This window comes from Capricornis sumatraensis, chromosome 2 (assembly GCF_032405125.1).
Source record: "Capricornis sumatraensis isolate serow.1 chromosome 2, serow.2, whole genome shotgun sequence".
NCBI lineage: Eukaryota > Metazoa > Chordata > Mammalia > Artiodactyla > Bovidae > Capricornis > Capricornis sumatraensis.
The window spans coordinates 132,776,395-132,795,646 of record NC_091070.1 but is presented as its reverse complement, the minus strand read 5'-3'; the positions used below and the strand labels follow the sequence as shown (position 1 = coordinate 132,795,646).

General features: G+C 41.0%; 1 protein-coding gene across 1 annotated transcript; it reads left to right on the top strand.

Moving 5' to 3' along the window:
* Nucleotides 1-5,203: 5,203 nt before the first annotated feature.
* DDX20 (DEAD-box helicase 20) lies at nucleotides 5,204-15,985 on the top strand. The gene is made up of 11 exons (XM_068963744.1): nucleotides 5,204-5,504; nucleotides 6,151-6,245; nucleotides 6,909-7,077; nucleotides 7,680-7,794; nucleotides 7,917-8,059; nucleotides 8,200-8,338; nucleotides 8,437-8,495; nucleotides 9,879-9,961; nucleotides 10,292-10,397; nucleotides 10,520-10,621; nucleotides 14,497-15,985. Exons 1-11 carry the CDS (start codon nucleotides 5,204-5,206, stop codon nucleotides 15,660-15,662), a joined length of 2,478 nt encoding a protein of 825 aa, XP_068819845.1. The 3' UTR covers nucleotides 15,663-15,985.
* Nucleotides 15,986-19,252: the final 3,267 nt, after the last annotated feature.

Sequence of the window (19,252 nt, the reverse complement as noted above, 5' to 3'; positions counted from 1 at the left end):
TTGCTTTATCAATTAAATTCCACCTTCCTAGTCTTCAGAGACGCCACCAACCTCCCTACCTAATAAATCACAGACCCCAGTTATTGTTAAATGTCCCATCAGTCTCTAATAAACCCCTTGCCAACAGGGGCAGGTTATTTATTATGCTGCCTGGACAAGAATGAATTGGGCCCCGTTCTCAGAAGAGCAAACGTGACGCCTTTCTCCCTAAAGACTGAGGCTGTGGTATTAAATGGGGCAATTCATCAATGTGGGCCCTGAGCAGAGGGGAGTCTGGTCGAGAGAGAGAGAGAGAGAGAGAGAGAGAGAGAGAGAGAGAGAGAGAGAGAGAGAGAGAGAGAGAGAGCGCGAGAGAGAGAGGACAGCCTGGGGTCCTTTACTGAAAGCCAGGGAGGCAGGCCCCCGTGGTGGGAGGTGGCCGTGAACGAGAGTGGGAACCCGGGCCTTTGCTGCTTCTCCCCTGCTCCTCATACCTGTCTGAAAACACTAAGGATTTGGTCACCCCACAGGCCAAGGGGCACATGTGAAAATAGTTATCCTCCACGTCAAAAGTTCACTACGTAGGCTCCAACAGGGTCATGAAACAAAAATTCTGTCCAAAAGGCCAGATACTGTTACTTAATAAACTTGACATAACCTAAAGTTATGGATGGTACTAGTCCACTGAGGAGATGAACTGAAGAATACAGGAGGAAGTGTTCCCTTGGCCCGGAAGAGAGAACCAGAAAACACGTGCTCAGCCACTGTTTGTGGGCTAAGCAGCACATAGGTAAGCGCTGACACTCAGAAAGGGGCGTTTAACACCTAAAGGACCCTGTTAGGTGTGAGAAACAGCGTGTAAAGTGGGCCTTGTAGTTACTACCTCATATTAGATCCCAAACTGAGAGGATGCTCGATGGTCTGCAAGTAACAATCCAAATTCCGTAGCTTTGTCATCTATCAAGCCCTAGCCTATATTTCCAATTGCATTTCTCTCGATTGTGACCTAACACTATCCCACTTTGGGCAAGCATAACACATTAATTTGATATTCCTTGTGGTGGCAGGCAAGGCCCTCCACACTACGGGACCGATACATCTCTGCAATCTTATTTCCTGGTAATTGCTGCCATACTTGCCTCTGTTCATGCTGAAGCTCATACCTTCCCTAACTGCTGTGGTTTCTCATGCTTCCACGCCTTTGCACAAACTGTTCCTTCTGCCCAGAATATCTTTCTACGTTGTCTGCCTGGTGAGCTTTCTTTCCACCCCCACTGCCTGATTGAATTCCTTACCTATCTTCCAGGATCAGCTCAGAAAATCAGCCCCCAGAGCTTCAAGGGACTAGGACTTTGTCTCCTGGTGCTGCTGTCATGGCAGAAGGGCTCGACTCCAGGGAGTAGGAAAAGTGATCTGGGCATGGAGGTTTTCTTCTAGTTCTATGCACGCTTTAAACCACTTTGATTTGAGGTGGGGAAAGAAGGGCATAGAGAAAAAAGCTGTTGGTCTCTGAATACCAAAAGCTGTTTTTCTAGATTTCTCAGAAGTTCTGTCTCCCACATGACAGCCACACTTTGAGCAGCTAAGGCTCTGAAAAATGCCAGTGCTGCATATAATTGTACAGCACCTTGTGCTCCTTGTGTATTTCCTCCTTGGTCACTGCTGTCTGTTTGCACATATCTTTCCGCTTGAGGGCAAGTGCTCTGTTTATTTTGTCCCATCTTTGTATCTCCAGCATTTGGCTGATTTACAAATCAGCCTTTAGATTTTGGCCTTTAGATTTCTGTTGCAAGAATGAATAGAGATGTTTGCAGATTGAATGCAAATAATAAGGTTGCCTACCCTTTGTTGCTCTGAGGATCAAAATGAGAAAAAGTGGCTATAAAAATCTTAGTTCTTGAAATATATACATTACTGTGTGTAAAATAGTTAGTGGGAAGTTGCTGTGTAACAAGGGAGCTCAGCCCAGTGCTCTGTGATGGCCTAGAGGGATGGAATGGGGTAGAGGGGTGGGAGGGAGGTTCAAGAGGGAGGGGATATCTGTATGCTTCTGGCTGATTCACACTGTTGTATGGCAGAAGCCAACACAACATTGTAAAGCAATTATCCTCCAATTAAAAATAAATCTAAGGACTTCCCTGGTGGTACAGTAAAGAGGAATCTGCCTACCAATGCAGGTGACGTGGATTCAATCTTGAACATTTCACATGCTGTGGAGCAACTAAGCCCTTGTGCCACAACTATTGAGCCTGTGCCCTACAGTTGCTACTACTGATCCCCTGTGCTGCCAGTACTGTGCGCCCTAGAGCCCGTGCTCGGCAACGAGAGAAGCCACGGCAATGAGAAACCTGTGCACTGCAACTAGAGAAACCCCCTCGTGCAAAGAACCAATGGAATAAAAAATAATAAATGCTATTAAAAAAAAAAAACTTAGTTCATTCCTTTTCCCCCCACATATTCCCATGGATCCTCACACCCAGGTGGGCCACCTTACGCTCCTATCTGTTTTTACATTATTTACCTTTCCTCTGGGTGCAGAAACTCCCACTGTGAAATGATTGTCTGGGACTGTTTGAACCTGAAAATCCATTCTGAGTCGGTATCTTACTCCCACTTCTTCAGTTCACAGGAATCTATCCCGCCACTAGCTTCCAGGTATATAACATAAGGAAAGAGTTTCCAGGTAGACAAAACAGCATAAAAGGAGGCTGGGGTCCCATTGTGATTTTGTCCTGGGAGAGGCCAGGAGGTAGACAACAGTCCAACTTTTTCCTGTGTATGTTACTCTCATACCTCCTGATTATTAAATGGTCTCTTACCTTTGTGTTTTATTTTTATGGTACTAAACATTATGAACAACAGCATTATTCCATTTTTTTTAACTATTGAAGAAAAAAATGTATTGATTTGTTTTTAGCTATAGCAATATAATTTATGCCTAATAACATAACTGCAATATTTGTGTCCATAAGACTTTGTAAACAACAAATGTAGACAGAATGCCTTTAAAACTATGAATGTTCTTTTCTGGAAAAATAGTCTTTGTATTTCTTTTGGGATGAGAGCTAAGTTCTTCATTGGTGATTGGTGTGAGTTCTACACAGCTGCTGCTGAGCATGAAAATTCAGCTTAGATTTTTGAGCAGGAAAATGTCTGTCATTCAATGTTTATTAGGTCCACTAAGGGCCTGGTGCTGGACTGGACAGCCTAGGGTAAGAAAATCTCCATCCTTGAGAAACTCATAGTTTATTTAATCTGAAGGACAGATATGTAAATAAGTAAACAGAACAAGGTGAGAGCTAGACTGGAATCACTTATAGTGAGAAGTGGGACCCTGGGATGGGAAATAAAAAAAGGTGGTCAAAAGGAATCAGAAGCTGGACCCAAACAACCTAAGATATCTACTTAAGAAAGGTCACTCCAGTGCCTGTGGGGTAGGTGGCTAGGAGAGAGAAGAAACTCTGAGCAAGGGCACCGTTCAGGAGGCTGTTGAAGTAGTTAGGATGATAAAGGGACCTAAAATAGGACAGATGCTATGGAGACTGGAGAAGAGATATGGATGAGATATTCAGAGGCAAAATTACCTGCCCTTGTAACTATTAGAAAGGAGAGGGACTTCCCTGGCAGTCCAGGGGTTAGGATTCGCCACTTTCTCTGCTGGCCTAGTATTCAAGGGGTTCACTCCCTGGTTGATCCCGCATGTTGCACCATGAGGTCAAGAAAAAAAATAGGGGAGGTATAGTGCAGGCTGGAGTCAAGAATAATTCTGAGGTTTGGGATTCAAGGATTAGGTGAATGAAAGAGGTAGGGTACTAGGAGGAAGTCCGAAACCTTTACTGCTCACTCCCAACAGGCCCCCTTCTTTCACAGGAACAGTTGATAATTAGCGTTTTATAAATTTCTAAGAAAAATGCATCTGAGGACCCCTTCCCAATGAGATTACCAAGCCAAACTCCTCCTACCTCTTTTGGAATCTGAATCATCACTGTGTTTGTGTGAGAGGGAGAGAGTGTAAACTGGTGAGAGATAATGACCAGAATTATGATATCAGGATAAAGGCAAAAGTTGGGGTTAGATGCAGAATTATCTTTAGATTTGGAATTGTAAGATTAGGTTCCAGAAACACTAACATTGGGAGTTATGATTCAGACTTTGTTATAGGAACTCATTTGTTCAATAAATATTGAGCACTTACTCTGGGTCAGACTGCTTTTTTCCAACAAGGGATATTGAAGAGAACAAGAGAGAATAGATCTCTGTCCTCATAGAGTGGGGGAGACAGACAATAAACACGATTTCAGCTAGTGATAAGTACCATGAAGAAAAATAAACCAGACCACGGGAATAGAGTGATGAGAAAAGCTGGGGAGCTGCCAGGATGAGGGAGCTATCTCGGGGTGTTCAGGAAAGTCTTCTTTGAAAAGGTGATATTTGAGCTGAGACCTAAAGTTGTTCTTGAGATGGTGGTGGGGAGGGATAGGAGCAACACACAGAAAACGTTAAATTTGACGTTAGACATCGAAGTGAAGGTGTTGAGACAGGAGATGGAGGTACAAGTGTGGAGTTCAGAGGTCGGAGGTGGAGATACGAATGTTGGAGCTGTCAGCGCAGTTGCTGGTTCCTATCCGATTTCTTTTATCAGGGCTAACCGTGTGCCAGGTACGGTGCTAGGAGTTGGGGACACAAAGAGGAAACCACACAGACATATATACTATGCAACGTGCTCAATCGTCTCGCTGTATTCCGGGCGCTCTCTGAGAGCGCAGGACAAGGCAGCGAGTTGGGGCGAGACAGGGTGGGGACAGGGAGGGGGCCACCGCGGAGTCCTGGCCCGGAGGCGAGGAGCTTGACGCACAGAACGCGTCACAAAGACAGCGTTGTGAGGCAGCCAACTCGGCGCTGGGCGGGGCGGACCCGCCCACAGAGGGCCTTGGGGCGGGGCGGTGCTCCCGTCGCTAGCGCGCGGCGCCCTCTACAGGTCGCAGGCGGCGATACGCCGGTAGCCTTTGCTTTCCTCTCCTCCCTTTTCCCGCCAGCCTCTGGTCACATTTTTGTTGTTGTTGTAGCTGTTTCCGAGTGTTTCTAAGCCTTTAACTTCCCCTTCTTTTCGAGGCCTGGCGTGTCAATGTCTTCGCGGGAAGACTGCCAATAAAGTTTTTCCTCTTCTCGCTCTCAGGCTCCCAGCCTCGCCCCAAGTACCGCGAGATCCGGCGGCGCGGCTACCATGGCGGCTGCGTTTGAAGCTCCGGCCGCCTTATCGACCGTGGAGACAGCTATGCCGGCGGAGCGTGTGGCCACGCAGTTCTCGTCCCCGGAGCCAGCCTCCCGGCCGGTGCGGAGCCTGCGGACGGCTCACGACATCAGCGGCCCGCGGACCCGCACTGGGGACGTGCTGCTGGCGGAGCCGGCAGACTTCGAGTCGCTGCTGTTGTCGCGCCCGGTGCTGGAGGGCCTGCGGGCGGTTGGCTTCGAGCGGCCGTCGCCCGTGCAGCTGAAGGCCATCCCGCTGGGGCGATGTGGACTCGGTGAGGGAGGGGACACTGAGGGGCTAGGAGGGCCGAAAGTGGGGGATGCGGGGGCTGGGGGTGTCGAGCCATGGCGAGGGCCGGAAAGGGCCCAGGGCGGCTGCCTGCAGGGGCACGACACCGCATTCCGCGAGCCTCTATTTCCTACACTGTCAAACCGAGGCGCAGTACTGAATTTGGAGATACTTAAGGTCCATTCCACTCTGACAAGTAGTTCTATGTTTGAGAAAAGTAAACATTAGTAAGGATCTCGGATGAGATCATCCTGGATTAGGGTAGGCCCTAAATCCAGTGATTAAAGCCAGAGATTGGAGTTACACAGCTTCGCGCCAAAAAATGTCTGAGCCATCAGAAGCTGGAAGAGACAGGGAAGAATTGTATTGATAACCATAGAGCCTTTGGAGGGAATGTGACCCTATTGATACTTTGATTTCATACTTCAAACTTCTGGTTCTTAAGCATAAAGAAGAAAAGAAACGGTAGGGGTTCAGGGAGGAGGCCTGTTTCTGGATATGGCTTCATGCTTTTTTAAGAGTTAAGGGTAAAAACCAAAGTGCCAACGATGTGATCTCTCTGGAGACCCTTCTAGTTCTGGGATTGGTACCTAAGTTTCTTCAGTCCTAGGTAACTTTTTTTTTCTTCTCAGATTTAATTGTTCAGGCTAAGTCTGGAACTGGGAAAACCTGTGTCTTCTCCACCATTGCTTTGGACTCTCTTGTTCTTGAGAACCTAAGTACCCAGGTGAGTTTAGCTCAGATGACCCAAAGGAAGGTGTGTTACGTGCATTTTACTACACGTCAGATGAAATATCAGTGGCTCCTCAGAGATAGAAGTGAATATACTTGTCATATGCCTCAGTGATCCCCTTGAGGCATATGACAAGTATACGGGGAAAGTAGACACTGAGGCTATTGAGTGGTGGTGGTATGGATGGGATAGTGACCAAATAGAAGTTTAGAGATTTCTGTTATTACTGCATGTTAAATTAAATAAGTCTGCCATGTGTGTCAATTTTTGTCATTTCTTGAGAATACAGATAGGGATTTTTTAATGCTTTTATTTGCTCACCAGATTATGGTGAGAGTTAGCATTTTGCCTGATTTGTGGTAATGAGGTGCTTGGCTGTTGTTGGTAACTAGGTGGTTCTTACAGTGAATGTATTATACTGATCTCCCATTTTCTAGATTCCCTCAGAGTATGTCTAAGATGGCTTTACCCAAATTAACAGGAGATTTGGGTTTGGGGATCATTTCTTCGACAAAGATTTGTTAAAGATAACATGATTTGCCCATGTTATCTATAAACAATTATGCCAGGCATTGGGGATATCTTTTTGAGTCCTACCTTATGTATTTATTCTGCTGACTTGTTAAAGTTATATTTTATGTTTTGATTTGTTTTTAGATTTTGATCTTGGCTCCTACAAGAGAAATTGCTGTACAGATACATTCTGTTATCACAGCTATTGGAATAAAAATGGAAGGGTTAGAGTGTCATGTGTTTATTGGAGGGACTCCATTATCACAAGACAAAACCAGACTTAAAAAGTGTCATATTGCTGTTGGTTCTCCTGGTAAGATATCAGTACCTTTTAATTACTGGGCTTTTAAGTAACTGAGCACTTTTATATAACAATAAGAATATGGCAGTCTTTGATAACTATGGTAATTATTTTGAGTATTAAAGATAAAGAACATTAGATTAGTGAGATATAAACACATGACTGGATTACCAACAGAATTTATAAAATCTCCATTCCTAAGGATGTTTAAGAATAAGTATGGGATAGGCTTTTGAAAAGAAGAGTATTGAGATGACTTTCAGGAAGCCCTTCTAAGCCATGGATTGGGATTATTTTTTGCTTCCGTATTGTCTTTCAGTAATGAATCACTCAGAATCACAATTTAGCAGTCAGTGCCTTACAGCTCTTAACAGTAATAGTGTTTATTTTCCATACATATTGGTGATGAAATGTGAGGAAAAAATAACAGATTTAGGTAAGATCAGAACTCAAGATTTCTAATTTGTGGTTTAGTGTGTAAATAGAGAATAGTGAGGGTTGGCTCAAATCAGCAGTTCCACGTGTTAAGTAGAGTAACAGAATTGGCTGAAATTTCCACAGATTGGTGCATTATGAATATTTGAATATGTTTTGTTTTGTTTTCTGGAATTTAGGCAGAATTAAACAACTGATAGAACTTGACTACTTGAATCCAGGCAGTATACGTCTCTTTATTCTTGATGAAGCAGATAAGCTTTTAGAAGAAGGCAGCTTCCAGGAGCAAATAAAGTAAGGAAAATAAGTAACCTAACTATTAAAATAGTGCTCCAAAGTATCTGTCTCTGGCTTTTCTAAGTGGTGATTACCGTCTGAATAGTTTTCAGAGTGTGTGTTTTTCTTTTATTTTGCAGTTGGATTTATTCTTCCTTGCCTGCAAGTAAACAGATGTTGGCAGTGTCAGCTACTTACCCTGAATTTTTGGCTAATGCTTTGACAAAGTACATGAGGGAGCCCACTTTTGTAAGACTAAATTCCAGTGATCCAAGTCTAATAGGTGTGTATAGATTTTGGATTTGTTACTTATTGGGTTTGTTCATGATATTCTGGAGCTTTCTTTCGTTTAGTTGTCTGTTGCTTTCATATTTGCTCTATTTAGCAAATAGGTTTGTTTTAACAGAAGACTCTTCTTTATAGGTTTGAAGCAGTATTATAAGATTGTCAATTCATACCCTTTGGCCCATAAGATTTTTGAGGAAAAGACTCAACATTTACAGGAACTGTTCAGCAAAATTCCATTTAATCAAGCCTTAGTCTTTTCTAACTTACACAGCAGGTACTGTACCTTAAAAGTTATCTGGGGAACTTAAAAAATACAAAGATAGGTGTGGGCAGTATTTGTAAAATTATAACCCTCTGTGTTATTTTTCATAGAGCACAACACTTGGCTGATATCCTTTCTTCTAAAGGCTTTCCTGCCGAGTACATTTCAGGTAACTTCACCTCTTAACTTTAATCTTTGTTGAGTATCCTGACTTGAAGCTTCTCCAAAGTCAGGAGAGATACCACTTCATGAGTTAACTTGTTAATGTGGGGTTATACTGAGTCTTTAGAGTAAAAGGAATTTCAGGTTTTTTTTTTTTTTCTTTTTTTTTAATTTTTATTTTTACTTTATTTTACTTTATTTTCAGGTTTATTTTTCACTGAGATTTGGTTATACCAATATCCTTGTTTTTTAAAGAAGTAACATGGTTTATAATATAATGTTAGAAAACTTGAGTTATATCCACAAGTAACTAATTTTATAAAAACAAAGTCTTTTTTTTGTCTTAAGATAATCATTTTAGAATTGCTAAGAATTGCTGACTAAATTGACTTTTATGGTCTCTTGGAAGGCAAATCCGATTGATTTTCATTTATTTATTTATGACTGGTGGGTCTTCATTGCTGTGAAGGCTTTTTCTCTGGTTTCGGTGATTGGGCTTTCCATTGCAGTGGCTTCTCTCGTTGTGGAGCGTGGGCTCTAGGCTCGCAGGCTGCAGTAGTCACAGCTCCTGGGCTCACGGGTTCAGTAGTTGTGCTGCGTGGGCTTAGTTGCTCCGCAGCGTGAGGGATCTTTCCAAACCAGGGACTGAATCCATGTCTCCTGCATTGGCAGGCAGATTCTTTTTCACTGAGCTGCTACCAAGGAAGACTCAGAACTGATTGATTTTTGACACAAAACTGAATTATTACTGCTGACCTAGGAATGGAAGGAATGGAAGATTGAAAGGAATTTTTGATCAATGAGTGCCTTTTTAGAGTTTTGGTTGCTGTCTCAGCTTAGTTTTTAACCTGTTAGCATAGGCTTTTTTGGTGATGATATATCCCATGGACCAATTTTGGACAGTAGATCACATTTCAATACCAAATTGATAAGCAGCTGATTAAAGCAATCTTATTTTGCTAAGAATTGCTAAACCTTATATGTAACTTTTAGATATAATGTTAAATCTGCAGGCATAGTCTAAGTCATCATTTAAAACTGAGTTTTTCGGGACTTCCCTGGTGGTCCGGTGGTCAAGACTCTGTGTTCCCACTGCAGGGAGGCATGAGTTTAATCTCTGGTTGGAGAACTAAGATCCCCACATACTGCAGCTTGGCCAAAAAATAAAAATAAGAAAAAAATTAAAATTGAATTTTGACTTGATTGCCTAACTATATTTTAAAAGATTCTGACTTTAGGTCTTAACCCAGATTTCCATATAATGACAGAATTAACTTTGGTTGTTATATTTTTAAACTGTTAAGACTGAATATTACTATTTCTGCTTTTTATGGATTTGATAAATGTATATTAGCTTGTTTTATGTGACTTTATTTCTGGATCTTTTTAGGCAACATGAATCAGAATCAGCGTCTTGATGCCATGGCTAAACTGAAGCAGTTTCATTGCAGAGTCCTCATTTCCACAGATTTGGTAAATTTCCTGTTCAGTTTGGGTGACTAATCCATCTGGACATATGTTCTGTTATCAAATGTACAGATTTCAACTATTATTTTAGGTGGGTGTATCTGACAGGAATACCAGAAGATAATCATATTTCCAGTGCTGGGGAATATGTTTTCCTAAAAATGTCTTTTGTGTTTTTAATCTTTATTCTTGAAGTCAGTTATTCATTAGAAACAAATTTTCCTTTGCTCCTAAATATCCTCCTGGTCTTAATTTGGCTCTTGGTTACACTAGAATAATAGTGTGTCCATGCAGTAGTTACTGCAAACAAGCAATTGTTCTTTTCTTCAATTCAAGACTTCCCGTGGAATTGATGCTGAGAAGGTGAACCTAGTTGTAAACCTGGATGTACCATTGGATTGGGAGACATATATGCATCGGATTGGCAGAGCTGGCCGTTTTGGTAAAAAGAACAAAGTTGGGATGCTTTCTTTTAAGGGGAGGAAGCTGTACTGTGGCAAGTGGACTTGGAGGGTCATTTATATGAAAACTGACTTACTGCTTAACATTCCTTCGGTGCTTTAGGTACTTTGGGACTGACAGTGACCTACTGCTGCAGGGGAGAAGAAGAAAACATGATGATGAAAATTGCCCAGAAATGTACTATCAATCTTCTGCCTTTACCAGGTATATTTTATCTGTTTCATTTGCTGTTGAAATAATGGCAATGATGATAGGCCTAATGAAGATAATAGCAAACATAGAGTATTTATGATGTGTAATGTTCTAAGTATTTATAAGTATTTATGTATGTTAACTCATTTAATGCTCACCACAATCCTTTGAGTTACGTGCTGTTATCTGCCTTTTGTAGAAGAGGATATTGAGACAGAGAGAGGTTAACTATTTGCCTAAGGTCTTACAGTTAATAAGTAGCAGGGAGAAAATTGTAAGCTAACAATATATTTTTCACATGAAAAGTGAAAAATATATTTCTGTTGTACTAACTCCATATTTTACTTTATAGCCTTCAAATTTGATTTTATTCTTTTATATCAAGGATGTATCTTACCTTTTATGTTGTGGTGAAGATAATTCTTGTCATGTTCTCCTTTGTTATTATGAGGAAGTATCTTTAATTTGAATACTGTTCTGAAAATGTTTAAGTATTTTCTTTTGATTTTAATGAATCATTTATCGAGCTGCCATCTTGGAAACAATGCATGTTTTGAAACTATTAATGATTTCTTGAAAACTTTTTTAAAAACCCTAAACTCTTGTGTCAAAATATGATTTATATGCTGTATAAATAACATGACCCTTGAATAACATGGGAGTTAAATGTGCCGAGCCTCCACGCAGCAGAAGTCCCTGTATAACTCAGAGTCAGCCCTCCATATCTGCGTTTCCACATTCACTGATTCGGCCAACAACAGACTGTGCAGTGCTCTCATACATACTGGAAGAAGTGTGTATGACTGGACCTTCAAACCCTCAGTTCAAACCTGTGTTATTCAAAGGTCAGCTGTATATGTTAATGTATGCATGTTAGTATGTTCAGTTCAGTTCAGTCACTCAGTCATGTCCAACTGTTTGTGACCCCATGGACTGCAGCACGCCAGGCCTCCCTGTCCATCACCAGCTCCTGGAGTTTACTCAAACTCATGTCCATCGAGTCGGTGAAGTCATCCAGCCAGCTCATCCTCTGTCATCCCCTTCTCCTCCCACCTTCAATCCTTCCCAGCATCAGGGTCTTCAAATGAATCAGTTCTTTGCATCAGGTAGCCAAAGTATTGGAGTTTCAGCTTCAAGATCAATCCTTCAAATGAATATTCAGGACTGATTTCCTTTAGGATGGACTGGTTGAATCTTCTTGCAGTCCAAGGGACTGTCAAAAGTCTTCTCCAACATCACAGTTCAAAAGCATCAATTCTTTGGCTCTCAGCCTTCTTTATAGTCCCAACTCTCACATCCATACATGACCACTGGAAAAACCATAGCCTTGACTAGACAGACCTTTCTTGGCAAAGTAATGCCACTTCTTTTTAATATGCTGTCTAGGTTGGTTATAGCTTTTCTTCCAAGGAGCAAGCGTCTTTTCATTTCATGGCTGCAGTCACCATCTGCAGTGATTTTGGAGCCCAAAAAAATAAAGTTAGCCACTGTTGCCACTGTCTCCCCATCTATTTGCCATGAAGTGATGGGACCAGACGCCATGATCTTCGTTTTCTGAATGTTGAGCTTTTAAGCCAACTTTTTCACTCTCCTCTTTCACTTTCATCAAGAAACTTTTTAGTTCCTCTTCACTTTCTGCCATAAGGGTGGTGTCATCTGCATATCTGAGGTTATTGATATTTCTCCTGGCAGTCTTGATTCCAGCTTGTGCTTCATCCAGCCCAGTGTTTCTCATGATGTACTCTGCATGTAAGTTCAGTAAGCAGGGTGACAGTATACAGCTTTGACGTACTCCTTTTCCTATTTGGAACCAGTCTGTTGTTCCATGTCCAGTTCTAACTGTTGCTTCCTGACCTGCATACAGATTTCCCACGAGACAGGTCATATATATATATATATATATATATGCTACTGCTAAAAGTTGCTTCAGTTGTGTCTGACTCTGTGCAACCCCATAGACAGCAGCCCACCAGGCTCCCCCGTCCCTGGGATTCTCTAGGCAAGAACACTGGAGTGGGTTGCCATTTCCTTCTCCAAGCGTGAAAGTGAAGTCGCTCAGTCTTGTCCGACTCTTAGTGACCCCATGGACTGCAGCCTACCAGGCTCCTGCATCCATGGGATTTTTCCAGGCAAGAGTACTGGAGTGGGGTGCCATTGCCTTCTCCGATATATATAAATATATATACACACACACACACACATATATATACACACACATCAATCAGTTCAGTCGCTCAGTTCTGTCTGATTCTGCACTCCCATGGATTGCAGCACGCCAGGCTTCCCTGTCCATCACCAAATCTGGGAGCCTACTCAAACTCATGTCCAATGCGTCAGTGATGCCATCCAACCATCTCATCCTCTATCGTCCCCTTCTCCTCCATACGTTATATAGATACATATCTGTATACATATATAGATATTGTATAGTTATATAAATATACATGATCTTCTAGAAAATGGGATATGTTATTGAATAAATATGGCAGTGAATATTTACCAATATATTTCACTCCTTTAGTGATTTTTACAAAGCTAGATTAAGCACAGGTCTAGGAGTGCTGTGAATTTTAGTAATTCTGGCTTTGTGATAACTCATTTTATGATCTTTTAACAGATTTTTTAAATTACTCTAAGTTTATGTCTTGGTTTACAAAGTATTTGTTTTTAGAGTAGATGTTCTTTAGGTTCTCTGAGACTGTATTTTGTGAATTCTCTCTATGTGTAAGTGTTGATAATCTTTATAAATACAGAAAAAAATTTAAAGTTGACATATGAGGGCTAGGCCTTGTGGTAGGATTTAGTATCATAACATCTAGTGATTAAAAAAAAAGTTGTCTTTGGTTACTGGAAAATGACATGTATTTGGATCTTTATGAAGTGTTAACAAAGCCCTGAAATTGTGAGAAAATGATACTCATGGTGTTAGATCTGTATTGGACTGAGTACTTGTGTGACCACAAACTGTTCAGGTGAGTATCCTGGAGCAAGATTAGGAGGGAAATTGACCTGAATGATAGATCTCTGCAAGCAAGGGATATCATCTTAGTAAGAATCTGAGTTTAGTCAGAGTTTCTATTCAATGAAGAATCAGGAGCCTCAGCTGAAGAATCCAGATCTGAGGGAATGAGTAGTGGGTATAGTTGGAACAGCACCAGCAGTGACAGGTGAGAGCTTTGCAAAGCTGAGGCTCTATGTACTTGGTCTAAGATGAAAATTGGTCACACTGTGGAAAGACCTGAGTGCAGGTAGAAGCAAATTGTCACACCTGGCTGGAAGAGGAAATTCAGAGGGTTGGAGCCAGTAAATTTTTTTAGATTTACAAGTGCCATTGATATCACAGATCTTTCCACAGTCATCGATCTGACTTTTCTCCCTGCGGAGGCTTTTTCCTCCACCATTGAGGGCGTTGATTTTTCCTGGTAGAATATAATATAGGGTGGCAGATTTACTTGGGTGCAGAGTTGCGGTTGTAATATTTCCCAGTTGGTAAGCTTTAGGGAGCATGATCCGTTTTCTCATACCTTTGTTTTGCCGCTGTGAGTAGTGAGATCACAGGGAGGAGCTGGTGAGAGGGGGATGATGAGGGGTAGGAGAGCTGCTACAGAGGCACACCTTACTCCTAGAATCAGCTCTTTTCACTGAGAGGTTAGAGGGTGATATTGCTAATGGGTATGGGATGGGTCTTGTATATTTATCAGCAAAATTCTTTCCTGTGAGGATTACTCAGGTCTTTTAAAATACTAATATATTAAGCTTCTTAGTATATTGTTAGTGTATTTTGTTTCTTAACCCTTTTGACCATGGAAAGCTTTATTAAACCGTTCAGAAAATGCTGGTCTAAAGCAACTTGAGAATTTAATACTTTTTAAATTCCTTTTATGTAGATCCTATTCCTCCTGGTCTGATGGAAGAATGTTTGGATTGGGATGTGGAGGTTGAAGCTGCCGTGCATACATATGGTTTAGCAAGTGTACCTACCCAGCCTCTAAAAAAGCACGTTCAAAAAATAGAGAGAACCTTTCAAACTCAGAAAGCTCATGGTAAACACATGGCTTCATCTAGAAATACTTCTGTATCTGCAGTATCAGTGAAATCAAAAAATAATACCAAACAAAAACTTCCTGTGAAAAGCCATTCAGAGTGTGGAATCGTAGAAAAAGCCATATCACCGAAAGAACTGGGCTGTGCAGTACAACTGGAAGAGCAAATGAAGAATTCTGTCCAGACCTCTGTTGAAAACCCTACTAACAGTCAGCACCAAGTCAAAGAAGCTTCTGTGTCACTCCCCAAAATTCCTTGTCTGTCTTCCTTTAAATCCCATTTGCCGTGTATTTTGACTTTTGCAGAATTGGTGGAGGATTATGAACACTATATTAAAGAGGGTTTAGAGAAACCTGTGGAAATCATCAGACACTACACAGGTCCTGGGGATCAGTCTGTGAATCCTCAAAATGGGTTTGTGAAAAATAGAATTACTGAAGAGAGAGTGAAGATAGTGGCAAGTAGCAGCCAATCTGGAGACTCCGAGAGTGACAGTGATTCTTACAGCTCAAGGGCTTCTTCCCAGAGCAGAGGAAATAAGTCACGCTTGGAAGTTTCTTCTGACACTCGGCTGAAAGACTCAGAATCTATTCCTGTGGATGGCCGTATCTCTTTGGAACAGCCTCTGAATGGAAATGACACCCCTAGCCTAGTAGAGTATCAAGAAGCAACTGAAAGCCAAGTAAAGACAAGGCATAAGGAGGGAGCTAGCCATAACCAGAGAGCTAAGCAGAGCCGGAGAAACCTTCCCAGGCGATCTTCCTATCGACTGCAGACAGAACCCCAGGAAGATGGGTGGTATGACTGCCAGAGGGAAACACATCCAAGTTTTTCTGATACGTATCAGGACTATGAGGAGTACTGGAGAGCTTACTACAGGGCATGGCAGGAATACTACGCTGCTGCTTCTCAGTCGTATTATTGGAATGCTCAGAGGCATCCAAGTTGGATGGCGGCCTATCAGATGAATACCGTTTATCTACAAGAAATGATGCACAGCAACCAGTGACAGTAGGCTGTCCCTCATACCATCTGGGCATATCAAGTGATTGCCATCCTCCTTGACCTATAGTGGAGTGGCGTATAGTGGCATTTTTTGAGGAATTGGAGAAGTCTTGAGGCTTTCTGCTGGGACATATCTGTTTTTCAGATTGTTTTGACCTAAATCAACCTGATATAGGTTAAGTGTATTATCTTTTTAAAGATCTTTTTAAGCTCCCTGGATTAGATTCTTGAAAGAAAATTTGGGGGACGTAAAGCTAAAGGTCCCAGGGTGCTGTTTTCTATAAGCCGTTCTGAAAAGAAACGCTGAAAAAGACTTATACCGCTGCTTACTTTAAAAGAAATAAAAACCTTGAGATTTGAAAGGTAATGCTAGTTTATGTTGTGGAGTTCTTTCCAAAAGTCTGGGGCTGCATTTCCATAGAGGTGTGTTCTTAAAGAAATTTGTAGCATGGTAGGTCAGAAAACTGCTTCTCCTTTTGGGAATAAACATTGATTCAGACTTTCCCAAGGTCCTTGATTTGATGCTATTTGCTTCCAGTAAAAAAAGAAACTCAGCCAAGTGTGGTGACATGTTTATTGTTCATCTTTTGATGATGATGTCTTGTTTTTAAGATTATGGAAGCTGTCTGTGTTTTTGATATGCATTAAATAGCTAAGGATCAGTGGCTGTCTTTTGTTTCTCAGGAAAAGGAGCAGGTCTTCGTCTTTGTTGATTTTTGGATCCTTTTATGAATCTGATGAAAGCTATAGATTTGTCCCAGAAAATTTCTCATTGTATAAACAAGAATTTGTTTTCAAAGGGTTCATAGACCCTTTGAAGCCCATTTCTGGGACCCAAATTAATAGCTGCCCTACTCTGCTAGTTAGTAGGCTAAGGGAAGTTTCTAGCATTTTTCTGAAATTCTGTGTCTATAAATTATGATTTGGAAAAATGTTATTGGAAGTTACATTTTCTTTAATTTCTTTATAGCATCCCTTTTATGAATTCGTTTTTAGTTCCACATCCTTTCTTTGAAAGGGATTTGTAGTGAGAGAACCACCTATGAATAGAGATACATATTTACTTTTTAAAAGGGAAGCTCTCCTTTCCTATGTACATACTTGTCTAGGCAGTATAAACATTTTCCCCCAGGGCTGTCAGCAAATATCTGCAGCCATTGTCATTAACTGTCCAGTACTCACATAACACAGCCCTAATGGTTTAACTTAGATTCCTGTCATTTGGATTGGGCAGTGATAGCCTTTACATATACATACCAGTACTGTACATGCATTACCAAGTTAGAGTGAATTAACACTGTAAATAGCAAATCCATAATGAGGTCCAGCATGTCATTAAGATGACTTTAATTACACGTTTAAGATCCTGTCATTGTTACATAATTGAGCTTAGCTTTTTTTTTTTTCCCTACCCTTTTTCCCCACAGTACAGCCAAGTTCACAGTTTATCATTGCTAGGGGATTTTAATTAGGATACTACTGTATCTTAATTAGAAATTAGGATACCCATTAGTCTTGAAATTAATTGGATTCTCTTTTAGGGTTGCCTTTTTGTGTTTGCTTTTTTTTTTTTTTTTAAAATAGGAAAATAAGCTGGAGGTAAGCATATACCATAACACATGAAGATACTAATTTCATTTTTCATAAGCATTTTCCTTGGAACATTTCAGCAGTTACCTTCCCAAATAAGGGGTGTAGTTATTGTGCTGGCTGTGGAACGAATCTGCCTAAATTGTCGTCCTCCTAATCTGTTAGGAACTGGAGGTAGGTTTTAGGCAGATTTACTTGAGAATGTTTTGTGGTGTAGTGGAAGAAGTGTTTATCTTAGTTGACTCTCTGCTACCTACTTTTTTACCTTGTACTAGTCATTTAACCTCTCAAAGTCCCAATAGTCTCACCAGTAAAAGGAGGCAGTTAGACCAAAAGATTTTTAGGGTCCCTTCCAGCTCTAAGATTTAACTGATGCATGGCTAGTAAGAATTTCTAGAGAAAAGGAAAATCTACTTATGAGTATAGAGAGCCTTTATACATTTACATAAATGACTACTATGAATTGGTTTAATGTCTGACTTCTAGAATATTAATACATTTATATAGCTGTTCAAGTTAGACTTAAATTAGGCTAGCAGCATTAACATGTAGAGAAATGTTTGGGAAACCTGTTGCTTTGGATGATTCTGACAATATAAGTAACTGGGTAATTAAAAGTAATCTTTAAAAGTAGTGTAAATATTGCAATAATAATTGCTAACCTTTTAAACCCAAAGCCATCTATAGGGTCACACAGAGTCGGACATGACTGAAGCGACTTAGCCGCAGTAGCAGCAGCAACCTTAAAAAGGGCTTCCTTGGTGGCTCAGGCCGTAAAGACTCCCTGCACTGTGGGAGACCTGGGTTCGGTCCCTGGGTCGGGAAGATCCCCTGGAGAAGGGAATGGCAACCCATTCTAGTATTCTTGCCTTGAGAATTCCATGGACATAGGAGGCTAGTGGGCTACAGTTCATGGGGTCACGAAGAGTTGGACATGACTAAGCTACTAACATGATCACTAACCTTAAAAAAATGGTTTAAAGGTAAGAGCCCTTGAACACTAAAAATAATTGAACAGAAATTATGATACTTAATGGATCAACTCTTACGAGTCAAGGAAGTAGTTTAAAGCCTTAGGTTTCTTTCCCCTCCCTCAAATATAAATAACCCTATCAATCTTAAAAAATAAAATTTATTTTTGATAGTCATAACTGACATTGTAACTGCATTACCAGGTTGTTCTCTCATTTTGACAGAATATGTTGTTTTGTGTCTCTGTGAACAAGCATGTATACCCCAGTTAACATTTAGTGCTTTTTTCATGAAAAAGCACATATTGCTCACCATGCATTTGATTTCATTACTCTGCTCGAGATTATTTGAACTGTGGATCTGTAGTGACACCTAGTGGATGATAAAGCTATGAACATTAGTGATAGAAATGAATTTCACAGCCAACTCAGGGCCTTCTGGCATCACACATTTGGTTTAACCTTGCATTTCTTACATTTGCTTTACACTTATACACAGCAAACCTTACATTTGCTTTAACCTTACAATTTTCATTGATGGCTGTTGTGGGGAAATCAAAAGAACTCCCATTGTTCTTGCCACGTTATGGTGAAATGTGAAAATGCCAGTTGTTTTCACTACCTAAGAACAGATCTTCAAGATATCTAACCCAATCCCCTCATTTTTAAGATGAGGAAACAAACTGAAGCCAAGATAGAAGAGACTGGGAGCTCCCCTGGCAGTCTAGTGGTTAAAGCCACCTGTGCTTCCACTGCGAGGACCAAGGGTGCAGTCCCTGGTCAGGGAACTAAGAAATCCCGCAAGTTGCGGGGTGTGACCACATGCACACACACAAAAACTGATGTGAAGTCATATAAATAATAGAACCTGAACATGTGCTCTGTCCTCTCAAATCTGAGCTTTTTGCTATACTCAATATAGCATTTAATTTTGAGTTTTCCTTTTAGTTTGAGACGTTGGTTTAGATGGTAGATGTTCAGTGTATTCTCAGCAGAACCAATACGGATACATAAAAGCCTATTTTTCTTTCAG

Coding starts and splice junctions, on each gene's coding strand:
- DDX20 (XM_068963744.1), top strand. CDS start 5,204: ATGGCGGCTGCGTTTGAAGCTCCGGCCGCCTTATCGACCGTGGAGACA. Junction 8,496..9,878: donor TCCTGCCGAGTACATTTCAG/GTAACTTCACCT, acceptor GGATCTTTTTAG/GCAACATGAATCAGAATCAG. Junction 10,398..10,519: donor TGGCAGAGCTGGCCGTTTTG/GTAAAAAGAACA, acceptor TCGGTGCTTTAG/GTACTTTGGGACTGACAGTG.